The sequence below is a fragment of the Paroedura picta genome, chromosome 8 (genome assembly GCF_049243985.1).
Source record: "Paroedura picta isolate Pp20150507F chromosome 8, Ppicta_v3.0, whole genome shotgun sequence".
Lineage (NCBI taxonomy): Eukaryota > Metazoa > Chordata > Lepidosauria > Squamata > Gekkonidae > Paroedura > Paroedura picta.
In genome coordinates this window covers 78,357,355-78,370,034 of record NC_135376.1, presented here as the reverse complement: position 1 = coordinate 78,370,034, position 12,680 = coordinate 78,357,355, and the positions used below count along the sequence as shown (strand labels likewise).

The window sequence follows — 12,680 nt, the reverse complement described above, 5'->3', positions numbered from 1 at the left end:
CCAAACGCTTAGAAGTAGACGTAAGTTTCACCTTTCAAAATACCTCCGCTTGGCAGTATACAAAAGCAAGCAGAGCCTGTTTTTGGCTTCGTGTTTTGTTTTCTTAATTACTTCAAGAAGCAGTGTATCTTCCAAGAAGATTCATCCAAGAGTGTCAGGGAACACTTTGAATGCTCAAGCAACTGCGGGGAGTTTCTGACCAAGATGATGAACCAGTCATTCTGCTTTCTTTTATGGTAGCTTCAGGCAGACCGGCACCTTAACTTACTGGGGACGTTTTGGTGCCCTTTGGAGCCACTGGTGGCCAGGAGCAAGCTCTGTCCTATTCAGCTGTGGGCTGTGGCACCAGCACCAACGGCTTGATGGCATGGAGGCTGTCGCCTGGATCCGAGTTGAGAGGACCCTGTGGCACCACCAGGGCTTCTGCGGCAGCTTGGCTCAGCTTGCTCCTCGGCTGCTTCAGTTTCCCAGGTCCTTCCAGCTGGAGGTGTGCATTCTGTGTGACCTGGCAGGAGAAGTGCCCCTCTGAGCTTCTCATAAATGGATCTAGAATGCAGGAAGGAGCTCCCTTTGCAAATGAGCCCGGAATGTCACCTAGAGGAGGCTGTTTTGCGGAGACGTAACACATTCCCTTCCTGGCCACTGACCCAGAAGTGCTTGTTTCCCTGCTCTACAGTGTAAACTGCACCAACCTCTGAAGGAACCCGTGGCAATTTGGATTTGAATATATGGAGCCTCTAAAGAAAACGAACACTGTTCCCACCTGCTTTGTGCAGTTTTGAAGCCCCATGAGCAGCCCATGCCACTGCTGCTGTTTCAGCCCTAGATCTGCCCCCCTTGAGATCCCTCCCTCATCAAACAGGATGAACAGGGGGCATGCCTCTTTCCATTTCATTTTTAACACCTTTGCGCAAGCCCGTAAGTTCATCCAATAAAAACAAGAATACCCCCTCCCTATTCAACCATCACAGGTTCACACTCCTGCTGGCAAGAGTGGTGTTAAGTCACATTCACAGCAGCCTGTGCTAGATTTTCACAGCTGCTTACGCAGCCCACACTGTGTTGCTATAGGGTGGGGAGGGGGCATTGGGAGGGAAGAAACCAGAGAAGACAAACGTCCCCAAGAGAGGCAGGGATCCTTGTAAGGAGTTGCACACACCATTCCTGATAAGGAATAAACATGTAATCAAGCTGCACAAGCCATCATGCCAAGGGATTCAGCTCAAATGCACACCGTATTCCAAAGCCAAAGCTAGCCAGGCTACCCCCCCCCCCCAAAAAAAAACACCTCCATTTGCAGGAGTCCCCAACCCAGGGAAAATAATCCACCAAGCTTGAAAACCCAAACAGAAAGCATGGCATTTGGTTTAGAATAGACAGGCTACCATTACCATGAGACACCATAGCAAAGGGATCATTCCTGAAGCTTGCAATTCAGAACCTCATGGGGTGTATCACATCATAGGATCTCCCAGCTGTTTATTAGTGGGCTAAAGAGGTTAATAATAATAAGGCCTCTGATGATGACAACAGCTTTCTCACTTGGTCACAAGCTTTGTGGTTTGTGAAGCTGCCTTAAGTAACTTTAAATATAAGAACCACACTTGAAATAAATCACAACTCAGAGGTGCAGCCTTTTGGATGCTCCATGACAGGTAATGCAGCTCCTGTATCAGCGGCCTCTGCTAGTCCCCCTAATGTGTCCTTCTCCCACCCGTGTAGTGCACAGGACTCCACTTTTGCATAGAGCAGGTAAGGAAGAAGGGCTGGGACAGGAGGGGAAATTTTTGTAATCTTCTCCCATTACCATGGGACTTCAACTTATACTCCCCACCACAGACACCCTGTGAGGGAGGTGAGGCTGAGAGAGCCTTGACATTACTGCTCGGTCAGAACAGCTTTATCAGTGCCATGGTGAGCCCAAGGTCACCCAGTTGGCTGCATGTGAGGGAGTGAGGAATTAAACCCGGCTCACCAGATTAGAAGTCCGTGCTCCTCACACCAAGCTGAGTCTCTATATTTGCAACTTGTATTCATTTTTCAAAACCTTGCATAGGGTTATATCCTACCACAATGCTCAGCTGAAGCAGGAGTCCTCCTCCTTCCCAAGGCCCCTTCCACTTGCACCCCATCAGAATGAGTAAATATAGCCTGTGGCTAATAGCCCCTTCCCCTCAGAGGTCCCCTCCCATCTTAACCAACACTGTTGGCATAGTTAAGGAGATCACGAAGAACAAAGGAAGCAAGAGAGAGAATTGAGAGAGAAAGGTGAAATGCGGTTGGGGGAAAGTGCCATCAAATCATGGCTGACTTATGGTGACCCCTTTGGGTTTTCAAGGCAAGAGATGTTGAGAGGTGGTCTGCCAGGGCCTGCCTCCAAAACATGACCCTGGTTTTCCTTGGAGGTCTCCCATCCAAAACAAGCAGGGGCTGCCCTTGCTTAGCTTCCAAGAGCTGGTGAAATGGAACTTGCCTGGGCCATGCAGTTCAGGGCAAAACATAGATAACTGGCAATAGTAAAATGAACTGTAAAAGGTTACAGGGAAGTGCCCTCAAAGCATGCAAGAGCCATGTTACAAACTTGGTACTGGTACTAGCTGTTCACTCTACATCCGAAGTATCCAGAGAGCCACGTGTGGTGCAGACCATCTAACGCTAGGCCTCAAAAGTTCTCCTCCTCCTCCTCCTCATGGCTCAGATTGTGGGAAGGTCTGTGATTTCCAGTATTACAAGATGATTCTTACAGAAATGAATACTCCCCTTTGGACCTCTCCTCTAATGCGCCTCACGAGTGCCCATATTGTTGGAATATTGCCTAGTGCTAGATGGCTAAGAGAAAACATTATGGATGTGGACAGCATCAGATTAATGCGATTTTTAAGCTCGTGCCAAGAACTGCAGCAACCTCAAAGCGCTGTCAAAACACACAGCATGCATTTTGCTTGCGTGTTCTGTCAGATCTTCAGCATTCATCACCGCCAACTGTGTCACATTTGTAGAAGTAGACATGGTACCAGTGGGCCTTTAATGGCATTTTCTGCTGAAATGAACACCATTTGTACAGCATTCGCCTTGAAAGGTTTTCGGTCTTGTGGCCCATTACAATGTTATCAGCTAGGCCCATACCCCGAATACAACCTTCCAGCCATGGATTGTAGCCTCTGAAGTGCTATGCAAGTGCTACATTATTCTCCTTGTTTTACACGGCCAGATAGGAGGGGAAACCCAAAATCTGCTGAAATTCAATAGATCCCAAGGTGGGTGAAGTTAAACTTTGGTAGACCACAAGTTATTCAAGCTTAGCTTTAAGCATCACACCAATTTTTGATTTCCACAAAACCAGATGAAAAAAAAGGGAACCAAAACCCAACAAAAATCCGGGAAAACAAGGCAGGAACCCAAAGGCTGAGCAACAATAATATATTAAGATTAAAATGCAAATATTTATTAAGGACATATTAATAAGATTAAAAACAATAGTGAAACATAAGAATCACTGTCTGTATGATACTACATGTACGATCTCAGTGGTGCCATGTAGTATGACCATAGACCAAATGCACTTCAACCCAGAGGGTCTTTATCATTGGTCAAGTAAATTATATGTACACATATAGTAATACAGTATAATGATAAGACATGGTTGGGGGCATAAGAATCATAAAAGGTGCTGCTCCCAAAAATATGCAATATAACAATATAATAATAATAATTATTATTATTATTATTTCAAACTCAGAGATCACAATCAAAACTCAAAAGTAGCTAAGAACCACTGTTCTATCTGGGCCCAGAGTTCAATCCTGAATGTACATCCTCATGTGTCAACCAAAAGAAAGTGATTCTTATGTTTGAATATTGTTTGAATAATGTGCACCTAATAATACACATTTGTATTTTAATCTTTATGTATATTTGTGGCTCAGCCTTCAGCTTCCCAACTTGTTTCTGTGAAAATAGAACATGCCTGGAGCTTTTAAAGAAATCAACAAGATCTCTGGGCTGTGATCAGGCAATAATAGTTTGTTCATCTTTCAAATTTATATCTCCATAATTCGGCTGTAAAAAGTCTTCCAGACTAGTTAGGATAGTCAAAACGGGGGTGGCTGGAGGGTTGGCAAGAAGTCTTTCCCCAAATGCAGGTCCTGTACCTTTCAAGGTGTGGTAAGCAAAAAGTGAGCAGGTGCAGTGATGGGAAACCCTTTAGCTGTTGAGTCAATGCTTTTAACTGGTGCAGGAGGGATGCCAGAAAAGAAAGAGGATGACAATAGTAGATGGCTACTGTGGTTTAATCATCAAGGAAAAAAAATGACTCACACAAACCCAGGTTGTCCACTGGGCCAAACTGCTGAGAGTGCTTTTTTAACTGTAGAAAAAACTGAGCTTCTCATGCGTTGTAAATCCAGCATCAAAACAACCCACAGAGACAACAATCCCTATTCTGACCCCTCCCCCCAATCTGGTTAGTCCTGAAAGATGTCAAACTTGTCATTTCAAATGCATTTTGTGAAATCAGGGATATGAGATAGTTTGCAACTCATTAATAAAGAACTTCCTAAAAATCAGAACAAATTTTCAGGGTGGGTGGGAAGAGAGGCTGAAAATCACTCACTTCCCCTGTTCTCATTACTGCAATGCATGCAAAGACCTAAAGAAAATCTCTGTCCAATTTCAAAGTCCAAAGGAAGGTGTTATGATGAGACAGCAGTCTTTGTCTAGCAGCCTAACCTACTGTCCTCTGTCTTGTGGTTCACTCCAAGATTATTAATTTACTATTAAAAATTTATATACCATCCTTCCATACCTTTCAGAAACACCCCTTAAGGCCCAGCACAAGACAACCTGAGTCTGTTTCTAGTCAGTCTGAGCAACTCTGGTACAAGGAAAAATTCATCAGGATGTCTCCTCCCTTGAAAGAGAACAAATCCACTGGATTTCTGCTTGTGACATACCTGCTCAAAGAACATAACTTTTTTTTTGGGGGGGGGGGGAGGTGGGTAGGAAAGGTAGTAGTCCTACATGAGAAATGTCTATGTGGATGAAGGAAATATAAAAATATGGTATAATACCATAACTGGATTTACATACAAGCCAAGAAAATTATCGTTGGGTCTCTATTTTTTTTTAAATACTACTCTACTTTTATTTTGTAATGGGGGGTTCTTGACATAGTATGTCTCAATTTAGCCCTCGATATTTTTGAATGTTTAAAAGTTTGCCAATAAAGTTGCTAATCTTTATAACCTTCCACAGGCTATGCTGACCCTCAGTACTGTCGTATGCCTTAAACAAAGACACCAACCCTTTAACCTCGTAGTCCTTTTCGATCTCGCTTTCAGAGAAACCATTTGAAACTGCTCCATAATGGCTTTTCCCACTCACTGATACTTTATGGGGCTGTACAGGGAGAAAGGGGTTCAGAACCCTGACAATACTGCTCGTGCATACAAGGCAACCCGCTCCAAGCAACTGGAAGAGTTGTTTCCATGCTCGGGTCACTTTTTGATACTTCAGATGCAAAAAGAAAAAGGATCCCAACCAAAAATGCTATTGGGTTTTGTACTTTCCTTTCCCCTGTCTAGGTCTTCACCCATCCTGCCAAGCCAGCTCCCATTTCTATTCCACATTTATGAGAGGGCACCTCTGTTCTGACCTGCAGCACCTTTGCTAATCCACTCCTCCATGCCTCTTTCCCTCTCTGCTGATGTACTGAAATTCTGTTCCATGGGACATGCACAAATACACAAAGCACTTCCCTTAATCTACCTGCTGCATACAAAGCTCAGAGTGTCCAAATATCTGCTCAGGAGCTTCATAATACTGCAACCTGCAACATAACATAAAGAAAAAATCTCACTTGCTCTATACTGAAAACTGCAGCTGAAACTGCATACTGAAAACTAAGAATAAATAGCTCATAAGGGCCATATTTACAGAATCTACCTCCCCCCAAAGTGCCAAGAGCCCTCTAGCCTGCCTTGTTCAACAGTTGCCCCATCTCCAGCCCCCCTTCACCTCCATCTAATGTGAATTATATGAATGGAGTGGCGCATTTCAGAAACCAAGTGAGACTGAATGATTTTGAAAAGCTTGTGAGGGGAGGTTACAGGACTTCACAGTTTCCCATCTACCTGCTTCATGACACCTTCCTCCCCTCCAATTTTTCTTGCACACATGAAATTTAGATTTTGTAGTTCCCATCCCATATTCTTAATGCTGGGGCATTGAACCAGAAAATGATTTCCCCTGCACTGGAGAATGGTACATTTCCAAGAGGCTGTGACCATCCTAATTCACTGGTATGTTAAGCTCAGGGACCCTGCCCCTGCTGTGCTCTGTATTAAGTCCCTCGCATGCCTCTGAATCCAGACACGTGCTAGAATCGGAGCACCAGAAGAAGACATTCCAGCTCTGATGACGTTTCCCCACCTGAAGCAGAAGAACACAAGGAAACCAGCATGGACAGTAGAACAGTAATGGCTCAGATAGTTCAGAGATCCAGAAAGGGAATCAAGGACAAATCTAGAACATCTTTGTGATTTTTTATCATCCTCTGCTTCTACCCAATGAAGATGAGGGAGGAGAAACTACTCAGCCTAATCGTTTTCCTTCACAAAGAATTTCAGAAGATGGAAAGAAGTGAATTGTTGTGTATAGGAATTAAGGCAGCAGGAGAAGTCACAGATGTGGTTCCCAGAAAGGTGGCCATTGGGAGCACACCCCAAAACCCAGCTGTATCCCATCCAAGTTACACTTCCATCCTTGTAAAGGATCACTTCCTTATTACATCACTTCCTTTGTCCAAAGCTGGGTATGTGGAGGGAGGGATTAAGACATCCTTCTGCAAAATGTCTTGCTTGATCTTTTAATTAACACTTTAAAGCAACTGGGTCCTTTCCACATTGCTTGCTGCAAAATGTTTCTGGCAGTGACCAAACGCCACAGGCATGCCTGATGACACATCCCCACCCAGCGCATTACGCAGGCCCCCTCAGGCTTTATGAGGTGGGAGGGAAATGACCAGTTAGCTTAAAGAGGCTTCAAAGGGGTTGGGGTTCCCCCCCCCCCAACAAAAGTTTACAAGCTGTCTTGCCTGTCACCGCCTGTCAGGCTTCTCCTAGCCCTTAACATTTATAGAGATGAATCCCACCCCCACCCCCCAACTCTGTAGCCATCAAGCTTTATGATTTCCAGACTTGTGGAGATGTGTGGTTGAAGACCTCTTTTTATAACTGCACATAAAAGGAAGCTGGCATCTTTGTGTCTCCATTGCTGGAGGGTTACAATGGATAAAATGATAGTTTCCTGAGTCAGGGACAACAAAGAGAAATCTGCATGAAGCAAAAGGTAATTAAATGCTCTTTAAAAAGAGAGAGAGAGAGGCACCAAGATTCACTCCTGATTGAAAGCAGCGGCTCCCCCAATTCCTTGGAAGTCCTGCCTGTTAATCTCAGAGATATGACCTGTGCTAGTTAAGCAGCAAAGGAAATGTACTCTGCATATGCTCAAAGGCAAGTGACTTCACCTTGCAGGGATCACCCCTGATAGTGAAAATTGGGCCTTGCTCGATTTTCCAACCCTTGCAGGAATAGTGCAACTGGGGATACAGGAGAAGGAAGCTGCCGTTTGTTGTTTGACGCAAGCACGGGGAGGTGGCTGATCGGCAACAGGACATAAACAAGTTAAACGGCTTGTGTTTCCACATCACATGACCATGGCCAGTTCCCTTGGATTTTACCAGGAAAACTTTAGTAACTGCTGGGAAGAGCTAAGAAAACTCCACAGCCGACTCCTACGCAAGCCAAAGCCTGGCCACTGCACAGGGAGAGTATAATTCAAGTCCATGCTTGACGCAATAGCAGGGAAGCACCGATCTGCAATTAAAAGGTAATTCTTGCAGCTGCAATGATTGTTGCCTCAACCCATCCTATCATTCCCACAGTACGAAGCCCCCGTGCCGGGACTTCAAGCAGCACTTCCAGCTATCATCATGGCTATTAAATAAAAGAACAGGATCCTCAACAGAGTTATCATTTTCTCAGCCAGAAAAAGAGAATGTCAATAAGATTCAAACACAGCTCAAAGCTGGAAGTAACAGCGGGGGCAGCTAATGGCGCCCTCATAGGGCCAAGCAGCTGCTCTCCTCCTTGCCCTTCTTCTTTTCCCAGCCTTGCCTCTTCCTAAATCATCAGATCAGTGGGAACACAGATTTGCTGTCAATACTGCGAAGAGGCCAGGCTGCACTTCAAGCTGGGGTCCCTGCAGATTTGCATCACACTCCCAAATTTTCCTCTATTCCGACAGATGGTTTAAGGAAGGCGAGAGAAAAAGACCCCTGCCTTGCTCCTCTGGATCAAGACTCTTTAAGTTGGTTGCAAAGCATATCTGCAAATGCATGTTGAAAAGTTCTGCAAGCCCCCGCCCCTTCAAGTTCCATGATCCCTTTCAATAATGTTCACTGTTGACTACAGGGGCCCGTCTCCCCTATCATTAACGGCAACTTCAAAATACATCTTTAAAGTACCAGGCTCTGAAGCAAATTATAATTTGATTTCAGTTAATTACAAGTGAGCTCTTCTGAAGCAGAGCAAACAGCATCCTAAAAACAGTGTGCTGAGTGTACTTATGAGTAGCTGAGCAGACAGACTACCAGTTACAAAAATTCAGACCTATCATCTGCTTTCAGCTTTCAGGCAAATGCTGGCTGGATATACCTTGTCCTCCAGGCTTAGCTTCACAATGAGAGACCACCCACAATAGATCTGATGCTCAGGCATTGTCCAGAAAGATAAACAGTGGAATGCAAAGGTGGACGAGTCAATTAAACCTGGGAAGCAAAGAAGTAGTAAACCTTGCCTTTTCTCCATGCTTCCCCGAAGCAAAAAATAAAATAAAATAAAAGGAATGTGCACAGTAAGATAATTGCCAGTTCAATTGAGTATGTTTAGCCCACAACCCTCAAATAATTCCACTGAACCAGCAACTAAGGAAAGAGACTATGAGGATCACTACAGACATGTTTCTGCCATGAAATTTCTTTTTAATAAAGGCACTCGGGACAAACATTAAGTGTCGAGTTCCAGAGAAACTCTCATCTTAAGAGCAAGAACTGGGGAAGTCAACAGCCCAATTTTTTTTTAGTTCACATTTCTTTGAGATTTCTCCCAAACACACACGCAGGCTAACACGACACGGTGTTCGGATGGAGCTCACTACAAACCAACACCAAGGACTACCAAAGGGAGAGAAAACTAAGGCTTGCTTCCTATCCGTTCCACTCTTAGTTTTGCTTTTTGCCCCCCTGCTGTTGCAGGAACAATTTTGCTTTGTGGACGCGCTACCTGGCAGTGCCCTGTTGGACGCAAATGGAATCACTTCCACATAAATCAGAGAGGAGGGTGGCTACAGCCCCATGCTTGGGTCCTCCGGCGGTCAGGGGTAATCAAACTGCGGCCCTCCAGATCAGGGGTAGTCAACCTGTGGTCCTCCAGATGTCCATGGACTACAATTCCCATGAGCCCCTGCCAGCATTTGCTGGCATTTGCTGGCAGGGGTTCATGGGAATTGTAGTCCATGGACATCTGGAGGACCACAGGTTGACTACCCCTGCTCCAGATATCCATGGACTACAATTCCCATGAGCCCCTGCCAGCGTTCGCTGGCAGGGACTCCTGGGGATTGTAGTCCATGGACATCTGGAGGACTGCAATTTGACTACCCCTGGAACCGTTACATCATTATGGGGATATAGGCAGGCATAGATTCCTATTCAGACATTTGGGATTACAGCCTGACAGCCTGTTCCCGTGTCCCAGTGAATTCCAAAGGACGCACTTCCCTGCAAAAGAGTCCACAAGTCTACTGAGCCTCCCAGGAGATGATGAGCTCTGCATATCAGACCAGCAATCCCCGGAGGAAGATGCTCCCCTGCAAAAGATGTCAGCCCCGAGGGCGCAAAAGAGTTCGGAAAACAGGAGTCGCCAAGCTCCTCGCGAGCCCATGAGGGCATTCAGCGCCGGCGGAGCGGCGGCATCAAGTTACCCTTCGCGGTTTGAAGTCCCGGCCCGCCCCTCTGGCAGCGCCTCCCCTGGCTTTAAAGGCGCACGGAGGGAAAGGGACCCGGCGAGTCCCGCACCGGGCGGAGCAAAGGCGGGCAGCGAAAGTGGCCCCTGCGGTTTCCTCCATCACTGCCATCCCTCGTCCCCAGCCCGAGGCCCGCACGCGCCCGCCCCGGACCGACTCTCGAGTACACGCGCACGGTTCCCCTCCGGCTCGCGGAGGCCAGCGGGGTTTGACCCGGGAGCAGCGGATCGGGTCGAACAACGCCCCTTCCCTCCCCCCCCCCTTCCCGGAGACGGGCCCGAAATCGCCTCTCCGGCAGGCGGGGAAGGAGCGGGCGGGAGACGAAACTTTCCCGGGGTGGGAGCAGCAGAAGACGGCCCTGCCCGCGCTCTGCCCACCGGAGAAGCGCAACTGCGGCCAAGCCCCGAGCCCCTGGCCAACCCTTCGGAGCGCGGCGGAGGCTCCAGGCAGGACGCCCCCCCATCGGGCTGCCGGATCCCGCGCCGGAGAGCGAAGTCGGGCCTCCCCCCCCCCATCACCCCCCATCACCCGGCTCGAGCGCAAGAGAAACGGCTGTGCCGCATCAGCGCCAGACGCGCCGGCGGCCTTCCGCGCCCCCCCCCCCAGCCGCCCCGCTTAAGAGCCCCGTTGCTTCGGGGGCGCGGTGCCCGGGAGGGGGCCTCATGCCGCGCCGGCAGCGGGAGAGCCAAGCGGCCAGCTGGAGCGAGAGTCCCCTTTTGCCTCTTCGTCCGGTGCCAGCCCAGCCGGCATGCCCGGCGCCGGGGACGGATCCCGGCGAGGCAGCAGGGAACGCGGGGGGAGCGACTCAGAAGAAAGTCCGGGGCAAACTTTCCCAGACAGGGGGGGAGGCGGAAGGGAAGCGCCCCCCCGTCCCATCCAAAGCCGCCTCGGGGACGGAGACCCCCACTGCAGCCCACCCCAGAGCGCGTTCCCCCGAGCCCCGGCCGCTGTGCTCACCTGCCCGGCAAAGCCTCAGGTTGCCGATGCCCACCAGGAGCAGGACGACGACGCCGCGGGCAGCGCCTCCCGCGCTCCAGGGAGAAGGCATCGCTCTCGGCCCGACGGAGCCGAGCCGCGCCGCCCCTTCGCTTCTCGTCGCCTGGGCAACCCCTCCGCAGCTCCAGCTTCGGGCCCCGACGCCCCCAAGACTGCCCCGGCGCCCGGGCACCGGCTGCGCCGCCAGAAGGACGCGGGTCGCGCCGAGCCAGAGAGGGGCCAAGGGGGAGCGGGTCGTCCGCCTGCCGCCTCCTGCCTCCTCACGCGGCAAGTTGGGCACCGAGGCGCAGGCGGGTCAAAGAGCCTGCTGCTGCTGCTGCTGCTGCTGCTGCTGCCCAGCTCGCATGGCTACCGAGGCGGCGCGGGCTGCCTCCCCCTCCGGGCGCCGCCGCTGCCGCTGCTGCTGTTGCTTAGCGCGCCGCTGGCATCCTCGCCCTGCCCAGCCGCCTTCCACACTGCCAAGGTGTCCCGCACGCCCAGGAGCCGGAGAGGGACGGGAGGAGGGGCCTCGCCAGGGAGGCGGGCGACGGCCGCAGCCAGGCCGAAGGGGGGCGCCAGGGCCTTCACGACGACCCACGCACCTCGGCCGCAAACGCCGACAAGCGAGGCTGGGCGGAAAACGTGGCGGGGCGGAGCTGCTCTCCCAGCCGGGAGCTCGCCTTCGCGCTGCCCGAGTCCGTGCGTGGCTGGCACCAGCTGTGGGCGGAAGGGTGCCGTCCCGCGAAATCCCGTCGTCCGCTCTGCTTTGCTCAGCTGTGTCTGCCCGGGGGGGGGGGGGGTCCACTTTCACGTCAAGTTTTAGAGTCCAGGTTTGCAGGCGACGTTTGCTCCAAACCAAGGCGCTCCCCCCCCCCCCCGAACTCCCTCTGTACTTTGGCCCATGACCGGCAGGGGTTCTTAGCCGCCCCAGCCCCTCCCCCAGGCAGGCATGTCCCCCGGCGCTTGCCCCGCCGCACTGGCGACCCCGAAGCGCGAGCGCTCCTGAACCACGCGTGCCTCGAGCGGGGCCTACTCGTCGGTCGGCGACTGCCGAATTGGAAGCTGCAAGGAAGCCGCGCAAATCGACAGCAGCTGACTTCCCAGCACAGGTTGAGGGGAGAAGGCGCTAGGGGCTGGGTGGCCGTGTCCTCGAAAGGCGTCTGAAGCAGATCTACTCCAAATGCGACTCAGGTGTCCTCGCCTCTTCCGACGGGGCTCCACTAGAAACTCCAAAGAGACCCCTCCCGCCCCCACCCATTTATCAACCTGCTGGAGCAAATTCTGCAACTGGAGTTTTACTAGGAAACTTTGAAATGCATTTTTAAGGATCCCAAAGCAATAACCTGAATGGTGCTCCTTCGTACAGAAATGGGAGGGATGCCAGCATGCCCCTCCTATCTGCCATTCTGATTCTGGAAATCTTCAGGATAAAAATATGCACAAATCTGGAGGATGCTCATGGAGCAATCCCATTCTGAATGGCTTTTAAACAGCTTTTCACTAACGTTAAGGGCAGTTCTCTGTGTCAAGGCTTGTGTGAGCCTTTTCCGTCTTTCTGTTGTGAGCAAGCAGCTGGAGCAAGGCCCTAATTGTGGCTAAAACGGAGATGCTGCTGGATGGCA

General features: G+C 50.1%; 1 protein-coding gene across 2 annotated transcripts in view; it reads right to left on the bottom strand.

Annotated features, from left to right (window-relative positions):
- The window catches only part of UNC5B (unc-5 netrin receptor B), a 211,525-nt gene extending 199,961 nt beyond the window's left edge, over nucleotides 1-11,564 (bottom strand). The window contains exon 1 of one of the 2 annotated variants that reach the window (XM_077350505.1): nucleotides 11,041-11,564. In XM_077350505.1, the coding sequence (XP_077206620.1) occupies nucleotides 11,041-11,131 (91 nt within the window). In that variant the 5' untranslated portion in view covers nucleotides 11,132-11,564. The remainder of the gene's footprint in view (nucleotides 1-11,040) is intronic. The other variant, XM_077350504.1, reaches the window with a different exon arrangement.
- Nucleotides 11,565-12,680: the final 1,116 nt, after the last annotated feature.